Raw genomic sequence first — 20,000 nt, 5'->3', positions numbered from 1 at the left:
GCCAGAAAACTCGTCCTTCAACTATCGATCAATTTAAATGACCCCCATCTTGGCAAAAAAGACTTTCAACCTCGCAAGGTCCCAGGTATGAGCCTATTTGCCATGATGATGGTCATTTAAATTGATCAACAGTTGAAGGACGAGTTTTCTGGCCATTTTTTTAAAATACGCCTCTTTCCATGAGACGACGGTTAACTGGTTAACACGATTTTCAAAACGTGTCATATTATTTCGATGCTTGAATCTATGCTTGGATCTTATAAATTTGTAGTAGTCGTATCTCTGGATGTTGTGTTGGTTTTAATCAATAAATGTATGTGATGCTTCACTATCCCTAAACACAAAAGAAAACGCTCGATTCACAATTGATCAGAACGCTACTTGTATGGCCTGTCTTATCATCAATATAATATGATATGATAATACCAACCATAGATAATTATTTATTGCTATATGATATCGTTAAAATCTGCTTTGCAATTATTATCATGTAGCTATAATATTTACACGAGTTTTTAAGAGGGAGGGGAGAGGTTGTAACATTTTCTTCCAGGGGACAGTGAATTGATTACGGTTGGTTGGGGCAGATCGCTCAGTTGAAAGACATAACATGCATTGAGAATAGCGTGTATATATATATATATATATATATATATATATATATATATATATATATATAAATATATATATATATATATATAACTCTTCGTCATCTCCTATCCTTCTCCGTTTCCCTCTCGTTCACCTCCTCCCTTCTTCTATAAAAGTAATACGTCTCTGCTTGTCATTTCGTCTCCTTGATTTATTTTATTTATGGCAGTCTTTTTGGTCTGATTTTTACTTTTCGGTGTTGAGATCTGTTTCAAAACAATATGTCAAGTAATTATGTATTATGTTTCTCTCGCTGACATTTATTATCGTCAATTATCATTTATTTATTGTGTTGAATATTATTCATTCATGTTAACTTTTGCAATACATTACCGCTAAAACACTCTTGACATCTCTCTCTCTCTCTATCTTGTGCCTCCATGCATCAAAAGGAGCAGGGATGTGGAACAAATAAGTGGCCTAAATATGAACACGAAAACGCTGAAAATATATGAGACCTCGATGAACTGCATGATAATATTATTATAAAGTTTCTTTGAAATTTAAAAGCCTTTGTTCATATCGTCGCCGTCTACGGAGATAATGTTTCGAAATCTCTCTCTCTCTCTCTCTCTCTCTCTCTCTCTCTCTCTCTCTCTCTCTCTCTCTCTCTCTCTCTTTCTCTCTCTCTCTCTCTCTCTCTCTCTCTATATATATATATATATATATATATATATATATATATATATATATATAGCACCCTTTCAAGCTTTATTAAGCCCCTTGAATCATTAAATAACTAATACATAAAATTAGAAAAAGGGCAGTTTATTTATTAGATTGGACAAGTCTTACACATCAAGCAATTATAACATCAGATATTCATTTTATAATACGCTGTGTATACAAAATTGCGTATATTTAACTTTGAGAGGCTAAAAAAGCATGTTTACTTAAATTGGAAGGAAACGATGTGCAGCTCTAAATGGCGGCAATAAGATGAAAGAGATACTAACTTTAACATGTGCCATTTATTGACAAATGCAAGCATTATCTAATATGTGAAGTCGAAAAATGAATGACTCTCTTAACATCCCAAAGCCATAAATAAACCAATCATTACAGCACCAGTCAAATCAGCTGCCACTTTTTTAGGGGGAAGTGGAGGAGTGGGGCCGAAAGGAAACTGCACTCACGAACAAAAATCAGTTCTTCAATAATAACACTTAATAAACTACTGATAAAGGAAACACACATTCATAATTTGATATCCGCTCCATTTTTACATCTTTCTACAATTTTCAAACCAGACAAAACAAAAACAAGGGGAAAAAATGAAAACAAACATAAAATCAATGTTTTCTTAATTGGATATACTAACACCTCTTGTAGCAGATGACAAGATGATTTATTTGACGATAAAGTCATTAGGTTTACCTTGGTGCAATCTCTTACAAGGTGCCTTTCAAGTGTTAGAAATATAGACCGCAATAATACTGTGATATATCAATTGATGACAAGAGATTAAGGTATAATAGGAGGCCTGTATTTCAAAAGATTACTCAAATGCTTTACATATGCATACAAATTTAAGTTCTTGAAAGAATGAAACATGTTTCGAATTGGTGCTTCCGTTTAATGGTCACATGACCTTTTGTTGTTATGCGTGGCAATGTTTTGACAAATGGGGGCCTTTTTAAAAACTCTTATCTTATACATAGCGTGGGTCCCGGATTACCCAATCAACACACAGTGCATTCATCTTTGAAAATTACGTCACCCATTACATATTTTCTTAAAACAAGTCGAAAAAAACTTTTCAGTGATTATATTTTACTCGAAAATTCTAAAAATTATCGACAGATAACCATGAACCGACGACACATTATAGCCACCTAAAGTACTTGTCTATCATCTAAAGCAATCCTCCCTACATATGTTAAGCATCATTTACAATAATTTACATCCATGATCTTACTGGCCTTCTCCTGTCTCTTTAACTAAAATCATACATTGACAATTATGATGTAATGATATCCATGCATCAGGTTTTAAGCTTTAAATGACGATGAGAAATCATTTCAGTAAAATTTGGATTAACGGAGCTCAATCAATTTTTCACTTTGTCTCTTGGCTTGGGTCTGCTTGGGCCTTAGGATCATTTAATTTATTTGTATTTTTGGAAAATAATGCTGCTTACATAATTATGGTGCAACTTATTCATTGTTTTTTTTATTTCTGGCCTGTAAAATATAAATTTTTTATCTTGAATATTATATTTTTCTTCTTTCTCTCATCATACTGTAGGCCTGATGTGGACATGCTGTAATGACGTCACGGGCTGTCTTAACACCGTCATTAAATAGCCATTATGAGTGCTATCGCCGGTGCCTCTGTGACGTCATTCATCTTTTCTTTGGATTTATTTTTCTATTGCTCTTGACAACACGTGCTACTGATGCTGGTAAGTTTTATGGCCAATAACAAAGTAATACATATGAGTTCCACTGTTTATGTCTTAGCTTTCAGTTTATCAAATGTAATACCTTTAAAAACGTTTTTAAAAGATGACATTTTTATATGGTGCAGTTTCCTTTGGATGTGGTCAAATCATTTTACAGAAGGTTTCAAGCAAACAAAAACAATTAACATGTTGGATTAGAAATGACTATAATGCGCACTCCAACAATTTTTTTTCCAACTGAAAAAAATCAGTTATGCCGGAGCAATCATTTTGAAGAAGGACAACGTCTTTGCACAATTGAAATCATCGCAGAACATGTAACAATTCTAATTAGGCAGCAAGACTACCTATTAAAAGTTGTTCTAAAGAATACACTGCGGCAAGTGCAATAACGTTATCTTGACCAATAAAAGGACTGTTGCCAAAGGCGTCTATAACTTAAATTTGAGCAGAATAGGCGTGTAAGCATTCACATAGATATGTTGCTATAAATGTTGAAGATAAAATTTTTAAAAAATATGAAATAACAAATTAATAAGCGAAGTTTGTTTCTAACGGTTTAGAAAAAAAATCCCCAAAACACCCCCCCCCCCAAAAAAAAACAAAACAAAACAAAACAAACAAACAAAAAAAAAAAAGAACAACCCCAAACAAACAAAACGAAAAACAAAAAAAACAAAACAACAACCAAGCCAAAACAAAAAGAATAGCAAACAAACAAACAAACACACATACACACACGTACACACACATACGCGCGCGCACATACAAGAAAAACCCCAAAGAACCATATATCGTTTTTATTTTAAAATGAAAAATATGTCATTTATTGATCTATTTATTACTGCTATGCAAAAATGTATGTGATTATAAACGTAAAGTCGTCTTATAATATCTGATGATGAGGGTAAAGTAATCTGTTTTAACAAACAAATAGTAGAAAGAATTAAAAACTTCTTCGAAAATAAGTACAAAGGGGACAAACAGATAGAACCACTCGAATACCTTGAATCAAGACTGGAAGTACCAATAACCGGTCTTGAGATTAGTGCAGGTATTTACCAACTCAACAATCATAAGGCCCCGGGAATCAACGCGATGAAAGAAGAGGAGCTAAAATGTTTAACTGAATCACATCCAGTCGCTCTTGCTAATATGTTTAATTGAATGTTCGAACATAAATCACATCTTGATCTCGGTTCTGGTAAACTAGTTATGTTGAATAAACCAAACAAGAAGAAAGGACCATTAGAATATTTAAGACCAATAATTGTTCTTCTTTCAACACATAAAAAACTGCCCAGCATAACAACAGTCAACAGAATAAGATCATAGGTTGAGGAATATCTGTTTCCGACACAGAGTGGATTCAGAAAAGATAGGAGTACATTGTATGAGCTCAAAGGTGGTTGAAAGCCGGAACTGAAAATACAAACTAGAGAAAATATATTGGGCATGGATATGAGCTCTGCGTTTGATATAATCTATAGAACAAGGCTGTTGAAGGTACTAAACTTTTCTCTCGGAAAATATCATATCCGACTAATAAGATCACTGCTGACAAACACAACACTTACATTTACATCTGTGCGGAAACAGTTTCACTATTAACATCGCTTGGAACTCCCTAGGGAGACAGTCTACGCCCAATTCTTTTTACCGTAGCCTATATTTGGAAGCAGCATAAAAAGAATTAAGACATAAACTCCCGATTCCTCAAATCCTTACCCGCGAACTGTTCTACGCAGACGATGTTGATATCATATTTGATACAGCAGACCTGGTAAAAGAGCACATATCAACAATGTCAAATACTCTGCGACATTAGAATCTTAACTCACTCAACCCTAACGCCGACTATATCCGTAGTTTACCCGGGTTACCTTAACCTCATGCCTATTTATTGCATTTTTTTCTGAGACAAGTTATAGGCGTAGTATCAAAGCTAATGTTTTTAGTTTTTACATGTTAATGGTAGTTGAATAAAAATATCTATGCACATGCTCATTTTCAATACATTTTTTCCAATGTTGAAATTAGCAAATATCTCTAGGATTGAGTGAGTTAAGGTCAACGAATCCAAAACAAAACTCAGATTGGTTAACAAGAATCAAGCGGAATTGAAAAGTGTAAGAAAACTTGGATAATTGATTAATTTGATTAATGAAGATGAAGACATCAAACGGAGAAAAATGCTACCTCAAACTGCATTCAGAGAACTACACAACATTTGGAACAGGACGAACATCATTAATGAAAATAAAAGAATAAGCCTCTAAGAGATGCTTGTACTGCCAATATTTATGTAAAACTGTGGTACGTGGGGTCTTACAAAGAAGAATTTGGATACCCTGGACTACCATCATCGCAAATAATCGAGACGAGTTATTGGGTTACATTGGCCAGACAAAATCAGTAATGAGGATGTATATGACAGATGCAGAGTACAACCAGTCAGTACGCGAATAAAGAAGCAAAGAGGGAAACTGTTCGGACACGTGCTCTGACGAGATGAAAATACTCCAACGATGGATGATTACCTCAAACACGGAGTCAAATACAGAGGGCGTACACCAATTTCACTTCCAACAACATTGAACCACGATCTCAAAAAAATTCAAATGCACTTAGAAACATCAACCGAAGAACTGATTTCAACAACAAAAGGAAACGATCAATTGCCCCAGCACCTTAACACACATGGTGACCTTCCAAAGCTAAGACCACTGGCACTGGAGAGAGATTTATGGAAACAAATTACTAATTGGATACTAGAAACAGACTGACACACTCGAAGTAACACATACACGGCAAGCACCCATAGAGACAACGCAGCCTTATTCATAAATATAACGTAAGAGTTGAATCGTATTTCGATAGCAAAAATATAAAAAAGAAATGACACTCACTTTCGAGATATACTTTTAACAACAACGTTTGCTTATTCTTAAAACAATGCTAATGAAGCCTATTGAATAATATTTACTTTCAAGGCCATTGTCTTCGCCACCCTGTTCACCGAAAACAGAAATAAATGTCTTTTTACCTAGGGTATCTCGCCCCCTGGCTTTACGCCAGACAGAGGCTCTCGTCAGTTAACCCATCAATTTAAGAGCAGTAAGGCTGGAGTTAATATATGACCCCATGTGCCTGCTTTCTGATCTGTTTTAAATGGAAATGATTGATTGGTTAATTGATCCTGAGGTTTACATGAAAGACTATCATGCAGAATGAGAATCCCCACATTTCCAACCCATCACCACACGCAAGGAGACATAATGTTAACGTTAAAGAAACGTAAAGAGAGTCGATGGTGTAGTGATCGTACTACTTGCCAATGGATTGAAAGGAAGCAAACTCCAGTAAAGCCATAGGCGCAAAAGTATTACCAAGCAGCAAGATGGTTAGGTTATGATCACAATGATGAAGCAATCGTTAATATTTATTTATTTTATTTAAGATGGGAATGGAAAGAATACTTTATACTGGCTTATGGAGTTTCTGTATGATCTAAAAAAATCCGAATAGGTTCTGGTTAACTGCAGTGTCAGACATCTTAAAGCTTGTACAACATTACGATATATATATATATATATATATATATATATATATATATATATATATATATATATACATTATATCCATCATCGAGCACATTATATGATTAAAGTTTATCAATTGCTCTCTCTCTCTCTCTCTCTCTCTCTCTCTCACACACACACACACACACACACACACACATATATATATATACACACATATATATATATATATATATATATATATATATATATATATATATATATATATATACGGCAATGTGTTCTTGTAGCATTACACTCGCTTTTGGATCCGAAAGTCCTGGGTTCGAGCCTCTTTCGGCGCATAGTTGAGTCCGTAGGAAAGGCTCTTTACTCACATTCTTTCACCGTACTCAGGTGTAATTTGAGTATCTTGGCGTTAACAGCGTTGTCTCTGTTGGAAAAAGTATAATATCTCTTAACAGGCGCCATGTCTCTTACATGTTGCGTGTTGCTTATGAGACCCATTGTAAAGAGCTTTGCGCAGGTTTAGTGGATATTCCATACATAAAAAAGCTCAACAATATATATATATATATATATATATATATATATATATATATATATATATATTACTTAGACAGACACACACACAAACACACACACGCACACAGATATATATATATATATATATATATATATATATATATATATATTACTTAGACACACACACACAAACACACACACACAGAGAGAGAGAGAGAGAGAGAGAGAGAGAGAGAGAGAGAGAGAGAGAGAGAGAGAGAGAGAGAGAGAGAGAGAGAGAGAGAGAGAGAATAATATGTGCATTCCTGATTATTGCTCTTTCATAATTTGTATAAATATTGAAAACTTGTCATTTTTACGCTAACCCTTTTTAAAAATTATGTTTTCTTAACCAGTTGTCTGAGTGATTAAGAGGCTTCCCGTTCACTCAAATGCATTCTTATAATTCGCAGCTGTTTCATTTAACCATTGTGTCAATGACTCTGCATAAACAGAAATTTCAATCGACGTCTGTACTTTTAACACTGCAACAATATTTATTTTCGCATAATGTAAATAGATTGATACAGTACAGACACTTAATCAAAACACCGTTTTATTGAAAGATACGTTTACTTGGGAAACTTATTATCATTACATAACCATACCATAATCATTAAAAGTTACATAGGTCAAAATATCTTCAAATACCCTGTCATTTTTACAAATATAAATATACAATAGTTAAAAATAAACAAAAGAAAATATCAAATTGATACATGGACATTATAATACACAAAACGTAAATATAACTATAAGGTCAAGTTGTTGCATTATGTGCCGCTATGTGGTCTAGTGGTATGACATTCGCTTTCGGGTCGGAAGGTCCCGAGTCCGAGTCTCGCTCGGAGCATAGTTGGGTCCTTGCAAAAGGTTCTTTACTCACATTCTCTCACCGTACTCAAAATGAGTACCTGGCCGTTAATAGCTTTATAATATAGCCTAACAGGCATCATGTCATATCCTACATGTCCATTGTTCTGTTGGCCGGGGATCCCTTGTAAACCCCTTGTGCACGTTTAGTGGATATTGCACTATTTAAAAGCTTAACTTTTTAATCTACCCCACCCCTTCCACCTAATTTGCTCTGTTCGTATATGATAGTGTAAATTTACTTTTGTGATAACGTCTCAAAATTTTGTATTCAATGCAATCGTACATCTCCTATTCTGTCGTACTCTGGAAAAACACATCTAAAAATTTGGGCAGAAAACTTGACCTTCAAATATCGATCGATTTAAATGACTCTCATCTTGGCAAAAACTGTCAAACACAGGATATCGGCGAAGTCCCGGGTTTGAGAGTTTTTGCCAAGATGAGTCATTAAATCGATCGATATTTGAAGGACGGGATTTCTGGCCAAATATTTAAATCTGTGTTTTTCCAGAGTACGGCAGTATAAGGGAGTCCAACTGTTCAAATCTTTTTCATTTGTACTCTTATGTGCCCTCGGATATTCAGTATTATAGAAAACCCTTTGTAATTAAAAAAAAAGTTGCTGCAAAGAATCTTGATGATCAGGAGGATTTCCAAAAGGTATTGTAATTCAGGCAAGTTACGAAGTTACCCCGTCAATTATAAACTCTACCGGTTTAATACAGTTTTAACTGGGGTTTTCTCCTCTCTGTCAGCACTATTCATGTTTTAAAAGTTTATAGAAAATCTTAAATCCAATCAGGTCATAAAGGAGCATTAATGACATGTTGTTTTAAAAAATGTTATCATTAAAAAAAAAAAAAGAAATTGAGCTTTATATAGCGCAATATCCACTAAATGTGCTCAAAGCGCTTTACAAATTAATATGACTGTTATAATATAATTGATAAATATATCAGATTTTTATAGTATTTTTGAAAAACATAAAACAACAACAACAAAAAAGTTAAAACGCACATTGAATATATAAAACAAGGGAAAGCCTAGCAACGAATTTCTAGAATATAAAGAAAAGAAAAGAAAATTAAAAGATCATAGGCGTATAATAAAATAACAAACAATTCTTAAGGTTATATATCATAATTTTAGATCTCCCGTCAATAGATTGAAACTGTTTTGAGGGAATTGTGCTATCCCATGTAAGCGAACCGCATTGTGATCGAATATTATGATGTATTGGGTCAGGTTTGGATCTTGTTCTAAATTATTATCTGTTCCAACGCAGATAATTTGTCATGTCGTTGTTGCCGAATGACAGATTACAGATGGCTGGGAAACTCGACACCTGTAGGTGCCAAACACAATGTTTGGAAAACTAAAATCTAAGTTCAAAAGATTTCAATGCAAACGCGTTCATCATTCTTCAAGATATTAATTTCACAGCCTTTAAATTGTAAGCATTAACAGCAGCGTGCATAAAACGTTTCAAGTTCTGGTTTACCATCATCAACAGCACAGTCAATAAATTAAAAGATACGAACGAAGAAAAATATTAATGTCTATCTATCATGACACGAATTTATAAATGAATCATAATTAACAAATACAGTTATGAAAAGTCATGAAAACTATTTATGTATTCATAGTATTTTCAATACATGATTTAATCTATCAGGATAACATGGAGGTATACACACCAATACAAATTCAAATATACAAATATACAATCAAATACGCGCTTTCCTCACCCCTCGTCATTCGCGTTCATATATTTTAATAAACAAAAAGAAAGAAAGAAAGAAAGAAAGAAAGAGAAGAAAATAAAAAATAGAAATACAAAAAAAAAAAAAAAAAAAAAAAAAAAATTAGCTATATTATAGTAATGAGTTAATAAGACAGGGAAAAAAAATTAAACTAACAAAAACGTTAAAAAAAAAACCAAAAACAAACCAAAAAAAAAAAAACAAAAAAAAAAACAACAAAATACCTGAAAAAAAACAAACAAAAAAAACAACAAATAAATTAAATCTAGTTCAATACAACATTATTGTCTCTATTCATTCGTAGGATAATTTCTTTATTTAGAAAATAAGAACTTCTTAGTCATTCATTTAAAGAAAACAAAATATAAAGAGCAAAGCAATAACTCTACATAGGTACATGGTTATAAATATATTTCTCAAGTTGATTGCACTTCCTAACACGATAATTCAGCTAAATTTAACCAAGTCCATAATTGACAACTTGTAAAATACAGAAATCCCCCGGCAAATCACCTCACCGAATCCTGACGGTAAATAACACATTCTTGCCTTAATCCCTCTAATCCCGACCTCACACCTACAGTGTGATAAGGGCAGTTTTAATCCCTCTCAAAACCTTTTTCCATTCATTTTCTCCCTATTTACCGTGTATTGTTTTCTTTATGAAGGCAATTAGTTACGCTAATAAATTCATACAGCGGCTGAGAGATTTTTTTAAAAAGAAGGTAACTTCATAACGATTCAAGACTTAGCTTATAATAAAACGTAACAGTAGACGGTTTAAGAAACAAAATCGCATTATAACAGTAGGAATAAGGTTGGATGTAGTACGAAGCTTTTGATTAACCCAATCTTCTAAGGATTTTTTCCGACAAAAAAAAACCCTAGTTCTTATCTTAATTAGGCGAGGATGTAAAGTACAAGGGCAAAACCACTCAGAGGATAAAATTGTATCACATTAAAAAGCTTTTTCTTTCAACGATTAAAAAGTGTGAATGGTTTTAGAAAGATTTAAAGATAATCGAGAAGGATTTGTACTAGCATGGGTTACATACAAAAAAAAAAAAAAAGACAAAAGCAAAACAAAAACAAAACAAACCTGATGTTTTTTCTCATGTTACCCCAAATGTCAGGAATTCATTGCCATTCGGTAGTAGAAGTAATAAAACTTCGCGAAGTCCCAGGTTTGAGCGTTTTTGTCAATATGAGGGTCATTTAAATCGATCGATATTTGAAGGACGAGTTTTTCTGGCCAAGTTATTAAATATGAGGTTTTCCAGAGTACGGCAGAGCAGTTGGTGGAAGTGGAGGTCTATATTGGAACTAGGGAGAGCGTTTGCCATTTATTTCAATTCTTATGATCCTTAGTTGGAAAAGAAGTCCATAGAAATGTTGGCACTTTTGAGCCATCGACATGAAAAATAAACTCAAAACATGCTTTTTTCAGCTTATGACAGAGTAGTTCAATCTGAAGTCCATTATTAAATTATCTGAAAAACTATTTTTCAGTTCTCAAACTCCTAGACTCCGTTTTTATGCTTTTCATTTTGGCATTTTTATATACGTATTCGAAAAACGATTCTTACGCAATTAGAACCTCATTTAGAGGACTGTTCATGTATCTAATTACGTCAATGTTTTCATTTGGTTTGATTGATTGTCTTTTTAGATCCAGCGAATATCAAGACACGGCAAAAGGTCACGCTTGACCTTTGCAAAAAGTGTCAATTCAACATGCTGTAAATCCGAAGATCAGTCTTGACCGCTACATTTGCCTGTCAATGTCCACGAACTAATTACAACGGGTTACTCGACACCCGCTGTGTTGTGTCGATATCATGTGTAATCTGGGCCAGACTATATGTTTCGTCTACATGTTAAATGATATAATATGGTACGAAGTTGACGTTCGTGACTATAATTCTGGCGTTGATGATAAAGGGATAAAATGATACGTAAGATATATACCGACATATTCACACACACACAGACACACACACACACACACACACACACACATGCAATTACCTACACATAGAGAGAGAGAGAGAGAGAGAGAGAGAGAGAGAGAGAGAGAGAGAGAGAGAGAGAGAGAGAGAGAGAGAGAGAGAGAGAGAGAGAGAGAGACGTAGATATCTAGATAGCTATATACCTAGTAGATGGATATATAAAATGGCCCCTTGTAAAGGGCTATAATATATGCGATCTAGTTTTGTTTTTGTTGTTTGTTTTTATTAGGCGGACAACTGGATAAACCTTTGTTTTGAGTGTTTTCTCGTGTACAAATTATTCACATGTTATGGAGTTTAAAGCCAAGTTTTCGCCTTTGAAATGAACATAGGCATTAAATCTAAAAGTTCTGGGAATTCTGGACGCTACTGACTTATACGAACTTGACAATCCATAAAAAGCAATTCATTATTTTCTCTCTCTGGATCTCTGGTGAACGGTCTCCTAAGAGCTACAATTGTAATTGCATGCTCAGTTAATAACCCAATTTAGGGTCCGATAATACTATTGATTTATCTTCCATTTTGGTTACGTACTATTAATCTTGTGAGTCTCTGAGCTGCCTGGGGAGAGGCCAGGCGATTTTTCTTGAATGCCATGCCGCCACTGAGATGTACGCTGTACACGGGGTCCAGAAAATTGCATTTAAATAAAAATATAATAGACCACTACGTAGGAGACTTCCTAATAGGCTTCCTAAGTCGTGACGTAATCCTGCGCAGCAACGCATGGCAACAAACCGGCTGGCTCTAAACAGTCGAGAAAAATGGCTGACACGAACTCTATTTCCATCACCGCCCTTATGAAATACTTCTCCAATGAGCATAAAAGTGTCTCGCGAGGTGAAAATCATCATCAGTCAGGTCATGTTTTGACTTTCACTTACTCAGATGGCTTGATGTTCGGCAAAGTTCAAGCCAGCATGAAGAATAAAGAGTATTCTGTGAAGGTAAGTCATTTCGTCTTCTCATTCTCACTCTCAAAATCTCACATCTCCGTAAAACTACTGTTGGACAATAATCAGTTTACTTTGAGTTTAGGCAGATTTAGTATATCCAATGGAAAGATTTAACTGTTTACGTTCGATTTTAGTTAGGGAGAGAGAGGGGAGTCATTGAATTATTGTGTTTTTATCTTATGGACCACGGACTTTGAGTCTTTGAGGTCTTAGTCTTGCTTCGCTAATTTTCGTTGCCATTGACTATAGTCTACTACATACTATTTAGTATCGTGTTGTAACCTTTATTATAATACTCATATGAGCATCACAATCACCAATCACGCTAGACATTTTATCATACTTCATGTGGGGCAGCGTGGATCAGCGGTACGTTTTTGCTTCGTACCCGAAAGGTACCGAGTTCGTTCACCCGCCGCTGCGCTGTGTGGCCTTGAGCAAGTCACCTCGCCCTAGCTCAATTTGCGGCGCTGCACCGCGGTTATTCCAGTCTTCCCTGGGAATAGACCCTAGAGATAAATTTCCTCTATGGGATGAATAAAGGATTTATTTAGACCAGTGTTAGTCACGGTAAACTAAACTTCCTATTGGGTTAAGGTGTCATGTAAATGTTGCTGCTTGAAACTCGAAGAAATCAATAACATTGTGAAATTGAATGTGAACTTCAATTTAATATACGAAAACAGATAAAATGGACGTTTCGGGTTTCCCCCTTATCAACAAAGCAAGATGAATGAAAGAATCACTTAATTTGTTTTTTTAATTGAGTTTTTATACAGCGTAATATCCACTAAATGTGCTCAAAGTGCTTTACAAGGGGTCCCTGGCCAACAGCAACATTTAACATGTAAGACGGGACATGATGCCTGTTGGGCGATATTACAATTTTTTCGGACAGAGACAACGCTGTTAACGGCCAGGTACTCATTTGACACCTGAGTACGGTGAGAGATTGTGAGTAAAGAGCCTTCTCCAAGGACTCAACTATGTGCCGAGCGAGGCCCAAACCCAGGACCTTCTGATCTGAAAGCGAGTGTCATACCACAAGACGTTTTATTAGTTTGTTTGTTTTTTGCCTATTGAGCATGGTCGCAGCTCTAAATTTGAATCTTTTATTCTTTTACTTCCACAGATCTATCTTGATGATGCCTTGGGTTGATTCAGTCCAAAACTAATTTGTGTGGTTTTATTTAACAATGTTAATGACATTGAACATACATTGATACAACAATGCCATAATTTGTCATGTTTATCATGTAAAATCATGTATGGACCTACAAAACCATTATTTTGAATGGTGATTTGATGATGATGAACAAAATATGTGTGTTGTACAAAATAAATGGCAAAGCTAACAAAATGCAGTCTCCTTAATAAGATGAGACTGGGGATTGACAAGTGCTGCAACAAATTGAAAAATAATATCAGATGTTTCTCTTAACATGGTTGGAATATATGAGAGGATGTTAACATTTTTCAGTCTTTCATTAGCGCTCTCAACATGAATTCTACATGAAGCAATTTCTTTTGTTAATAAAATCTCATTTTCAGTAAATTTATTATGTAAAAAGGGAGGGATATTTACAGTTACTCCTTGAGGTAAAATATCTTGAATCAGGATGGGGTTTTACCTTTATTACCTTTATCTGCTAAAATTAAATCTCCAGGGCTTAAAATTAAAAGTTTTAGTAATCCACAATTTTGTACAATGACCTTATCCGAGACAGACCCTGGATACAGTTTAGAAATAAAATTTATCACACCATTTGGACTCATATCAGACCAACAAGAGCTTTAACAGAATTCATGGACCTATAAGAAGAATAAGTTAACCGTTGTTTATCCATTTCTTTAGGAATAGCAATTTGGTCATCTGTACAATCAATGATCATTCTGCAATTTGGAAATCTTAAAAATGATGATGGAGCTGATAGTTTATTTTTATGTCTAGAAGGGCATGTAACCTTTATAACATTTTCAAAGAGAAGCTTATGGCTTATGTAAAACATGAATAAAAGTTTGTATAATATTTGTTATAGTACTTTCATTAACGCTAAACAATTGTGAAATATGAAGGTTAGCGTAGTTCTGTCTAAGTTTCATAAGTGTAATAATGAAAATTTGGTCTTTTAATGCAACTGTCTCTTCCTGAACTTCCCATCCACTATAATAAATAATGTTACCTCTAAAGCACTCAACATATTGAACAATAATATTAAATATTTTAAAACAATGTACACCTGTCTCCATTCGAAGAACTTTTTCTGTAAGGCTTGAAACAGTGTAAGTGCGTTGAATCTAACTTAGTTGGGTTTTTTAAAGCTAGCTATTTCCTTATTTTTGTCTGTAATTTCTTGTTCTTGAATTAAATTTGTTATTCTATTTAAAATATCCTCACTTGTTCTACAATCTGTTTTTTTTAAAAGATGGAATCCTGTGATGATGGTGACGAGAGTTGAGATGATGATGAGGGAGAAGATAATGAGGATGATGATGAGGAGGAAAATAATGATGATGAGGAATCTGGTTTTTTTAAAGGTGGGACTTTGTGATGATGATGAAGAGAGTTGAGCTGATAATGATGATGATGATGATGATGATGATGATGATGATGATGATGATGATGATGATAATGATGATGGTGATGATGATGATGATGATGATGTGGTGGTGGTGGTTGGTGGTGGACTTCTTGATGTTGGTGCCAATTGAGATGGGGTGGGAATTCCTTGTGTCACTTTTCTTTTCTTTCTTTCTGGCTCTGATGGAAACAATTTATTTTTATTTCTGTCAAACCATTCAGGGAGGTTGGCTTTGTCACCATCTCTGATGTGACAAGAACACACTCTTGATGATGATGTTGGATCTTTTGTCCTTTCACCTGAAATGAAAAGATAAAAAAAAAAAACAATAATTCTGTTGGGCACATTGGGTATATTATTTAATTTGATAAGTACTTTGTTTTAGACTATCTTGTTTGACACCAGCTCAATGCATGATAAATCAAAGGTGTGCAAGAGACTAGGTTACTGGTGGGTCTCTCGCCTGTCTTTTATGAAATCGCACATTCAGCAAAATGTCGCACTTCCTCATTACTTCTTTTGATGATTTTGACTAGGTATATATAAAAATATGAATTCTTAAATTTACAGTTAAAGTTGATCTTGGGTTGAGTGTGGCAAGACTGGCGTTTTCTCTTTATTACAGTCAGTACTGTACTGGCCAGTGCGGTGATGGAAACTTTGGAGTGTCAACAGTCGGGCACAGGTAAAGGAGAGAGGTCCCTGCCGCCATCTTGCTTTGTTCACACAGAGTTGCCACCTCGGCTGTCGGGAGGGAGGCATGGCAGAGAATCAGAGAAACTTTCCAAAAAAAAAAAAAAGGAAAGTATGTGTGTTTGTGTGTGTGTGTGTGAGAGAGAGAGAGAGAGAGAGAGAGAGAGAGAGAGAGAGAGAGAGAGAGAGAGAGAGAGAGAGAGAGAGAGAGAGAGATCTGCGTGAGGGGAGGGGGGGGGGGAGAGGTTGCGTTATTTTATTTATTTATTTTCATTTTGCCATAAAGGTATCGAGTTTAAAGTAAGATTTTAACAAATATTTTCTTCTCTTTCTTCTTGTTCTCCTTTTAAAAAAATTATCACTTATCAGTAGAACTTAAGTCTCATTCAGTTTATCAGCCTTAACATCAAAACGATTGAGATATCATTTTTGCTTCAACTTCAATAAAAACCTAGTTTGGAATGTATTTTTATTTATAATTTCGTGCAATTGTACACTTTAATCATAAAATATAGGTCTACGTAAGCTAGAACTTGACCTAGATCTGGACTACGAACTCTAGCAAATGTTCGACGAGGCGTGCGTGCTTACCTGACTAAAGTGATCCACTTTTTCTTCAATTTTTTGTCTGCCTGTCCATTTGGAAATCTGTAAAACTTGCAGGAGTGAATATCTGACTGGTGTAGACAATCTGGTACAAAACACTGGACCATATTTAAGATAAAAATTGTTTTTTGAGCGATTTTCCAATTATTCCTTGCCCGGACCAAGCACGGATTTTTTTTGTTTAGAGCCAGCCGATTCGTTGCTAGGCGGACGTGACGTCAGACTGTGGAATCCTATTGAAGATAGAAATAGTATTCTCTCATTTAGGAAGGCGGTTTTTTCCACTGTAACCAGTGAAACAATGCGCAATAATTTTTTTTCACAGTAATATTATTTATCGAAAAGAGCTCTATAATCGCCATTATGTTTCCAGCTGCTGTATTGCAATAAATTGCTCATTTTCTGATGAGAGAATAAATAGGCGTGACCCTTGTGTTTTTTCACTACGACAAATCAAAGTAACTGTGCGGATTGACCCTGGAACTCTGATTGGTAGCTCTGGTGATTGAACACAGAACCACCGGATATGGACACCAATGGAGAGTGAACCCGAGACTTAGTAAGATGGACACCAGTAAGGAATGAAAAAAAAAAATCAGATAGAAAGTTCATTCAATGTCCTTCAATTTGATACCTAGAATATATGTTAATTTGTCTAAAAAAAAGCTCTTCATAAGCTTTGTAAAGCGCTTTGAGCACATTTAGTGGATATTGCTCTATATAAAAGCTCAAGTTTATTTTCCTTCATATAATCATTATGATCTTCAAATCGCTACCCTCTGGAAATTCCGTTCAGGAGGATTTTACATTCCGATAACAAAGAGTTAATAGGAGAAAAAGTGTGATGTTAAAAACTGGTTCCAACATGATCGGAAGTCTAAAACAACTTTTCCCAAGGACTGGATGCATACCTTATGTACTAGGTCTTTTGATTTTAGAGTGATGGCATCTTACTTTTTGGTCTAAATATTATGTTAGTCGTCAAGAAATATCATCCATCCTAGCTATTATTTGTTCCGTAATCCTAATATTCTACCTATAATATACCCTGCTACTAAAATAGTTATCTTACCTTATAATTCTTATGATTCAATATAACCTATTCATTATTCCGAAGGGCTGGTTACATGCACATTTCAAATGATTGTTGAACAGGAATAGTAGAGGATGTGATGCCACAACTTTCTGCCCTATTGAAAAGTCGAGGAAATTATAAGCATCAACAATCCAAATTCCAAACCTTTATTTTCTTATACCTTCGATTTATTTCAGCCTCAGGTTGTTCTGATGGAAGTCGGGAAGGTCTGCATTCATTTGAAAGCACAGCAGCGTGTGAAGGGATCTGGGACGGCCACATAGGCAATGCTGCTCGTCTTTGCGCACCAGGATGGCGCATTTGCACACCATTTGACGTTCACGTTCTTCGGAACATCACATGGAAACATGCGATGAGCGTGAGGGGATGTATGGCATTCAATGCGGCACAAGATGGTGGAAGGTGTCGCCAATGTCAGGAAGATTTAGAACAGGTTGTCATCGATTCGTTTTAATATTATATCTTATATAAAGTTACACAACTTGTAGATTTTTAAAAAATGTAGTCCTTAACGTTGAAAGTCATTATGCCGGTGGAGTCAATGTCTATTCGGTTTCTTTAGCTTTAAGCAGAAAATAACAATTTCTGGCTATCTCTAGGATAGGATGCTAAACTTAATAGTTCTTTTACTTATCTAAAACAATTGAGCAATGGCGAGCCCAATATACATCCACCACTTTTATCAAAATCTATTGTTTAAACATTTTCATACTTTTACGTTCCATATCGTAACCGGTTTAGATACCTGATACCATTTTAAATCAAATGAGAGTTAAATGCAGTTTTTAAGGAATTTTATTCTACAGCAGGCTAAAGATCTGACTAAGTGTGAATCAAACAGTGCCAGACAAATCAAGAGAGAAGTACACAAAAAAACCCCCCAAAAATCCCCAAAATTACCCTGCCAGTTGAGACAGGCATATTTCTTTTTAATTTCGATTTTTTCTTGAATTTTTATCTATGCGTGCTCCCTAATTTGTCACTTTTAAAAATCTTCTTTGACGTCAGACCCTATAATTTCCAACCAACGAATGACATTGATGCGCGAGTCCTACCGGGAATGCTGCTCTTTTAGTTATTACTAAGGAATGATTGGATAAAAATAATTCTTTTCAATTAAATTATGGAGAAAGGTGTTAGAGAAACGGGAAAATGCATTAACTCTCATATGAATGACGCAAAGCGCTTTGGTTTCTTAAGAAAATACAGCAAAAATGACGTTTTCTCCGAATATGAAATGTGCTTAATAAAGTCTTATATAATGTCAGTTGTGGCTACAGACACCATGAAGAATCATGACAAAACCTATGGAAATTAATTTAAGAAGGGTCCCAGCATTACGTTAAGCAATGCCTGAAAATATTAATAGATTATAGTGAAGAAAAACAACCTAGAGTAGATTTAATCACGAAGCCGTCAATCAGGTTGTTTGTAATAATCTAATAACAAGAAATGAAGTAAGTAGAAAAGTACCAGAATACAATAAATATACGATTCTTACACGGTTGCTTTTTCGAATTCTGGGCGTAGTCCCAACCGCTGCAATAGCTTGAGAGTACATGTTAGGAATAAAGTTCGGATTCTAAAAAGGAAGAGTTTAAGAAAACTTATGCGCCGATGGGGAGTCGAACCCACAACCCGATTGCAGTCAAGCCGTGGGTTCGACTCCCGATCGCCACAAAAGTTTTTATTCTCTATTGTCTTCTGGAACTTTACATTTACTCTCTTCATTTCTTGTTTTTACGAACATAAGCGCCTGATTCACTGACTTCTGTTAATGTGTTCTAATACACAGTCTCATCCATTCTGACTACTGACAGGATAGTTAATCAACGAATATACCATTACTCTTCCTAGACAAACAAATCATGACAAATAACATAATTAGATCAATAACTTTCACTATTTCAACATGATTACTATATCATTGTAGTACACATGGCTTATTCGCTTATCGTGGACATTCGCGCAAACAAAAATTACTGTATTGTCTATTAGTTAATGGGCTGGCAAATATTGCTTGTTTGTGAATCTTTTTATCCTAATAAACCAGGGAAAATTGTAATTCCCCCCCCCCCCCCTCTCTCTCTCTCTCTCTCTCTCTCTCTCTCTCTCTCTCTCTCTCTCTCTTTCTTTCTAGTTATCACCTTCTCTATCCCTCCACGCACACATATAAACAGACACACACTTGTGCCATACATAGTATATTATGAAGGGCTAATTTAAATATTGTAGTATGAAATATGAGACTTGTG

At 34.9% G+C, this 20,000-nt stretch overlaps 1 protein-coding gene and 1 long non-coding RNA gene across 12 annotated transcripts in view; both read left to right on the top strand.

The window, feature by feature from the left end:
• The window catches only part of LOC144965434 (uncharacterized), a 70,078-nt gene that overhangs the window by 32,205 nt on the left and 17,873 nt on the right, over positions 1-20,000 (top strand). For all 11 annotated transcript variants that reach the window (XM_078900780.1, XM_078900776.1, XM_078900783.1 and 8 more), the window contains 2 exons: positions 2,899-3,055; positions 17,922-18,178. In XM_078900780.1, coding sequence (XP_078756906.1) covers positions 2,920-3,055; positions 17,922-18,178 — 393 coding nt within the window. In that variant the 5' untranslated portion in view covers positions 2,899-2,919. The remainder of the gene's footprint in view (positions 1-2,898; positions 3,056-17,921; positions 18,179-20,000) is intronic.
• LOC144965436 (uncharacterized) lies at positions 12,080-15,304 on the top strand. The gene is made up of 2 exons (XR_013644019.1): positions 12,080-12,759; positions 13,901-15,304. It is a non-coding gene; the product is annotated as an uncharacterized LOC144965436 (long non-coding RNA).

Source organism: Berghia stephanieae, chromosome 2 (assembly GCF_034508935.2).
Source record: "Berghia stephanieae isolate SIO BIC M18660-M18661 chromosome 2, UCSD_Bste_1.3, whole genome shotgun sequence".
Taxonomy (NCBI): Eukaryota; Metazoa; Mollusca; class Gastropoda; order Nudibranchia; family Aeolidiidae; genus Berghia; species Berghia stephanieae.
This window is presented reverse-complemented; position numbering and strand designations above follow the sequence as displayed.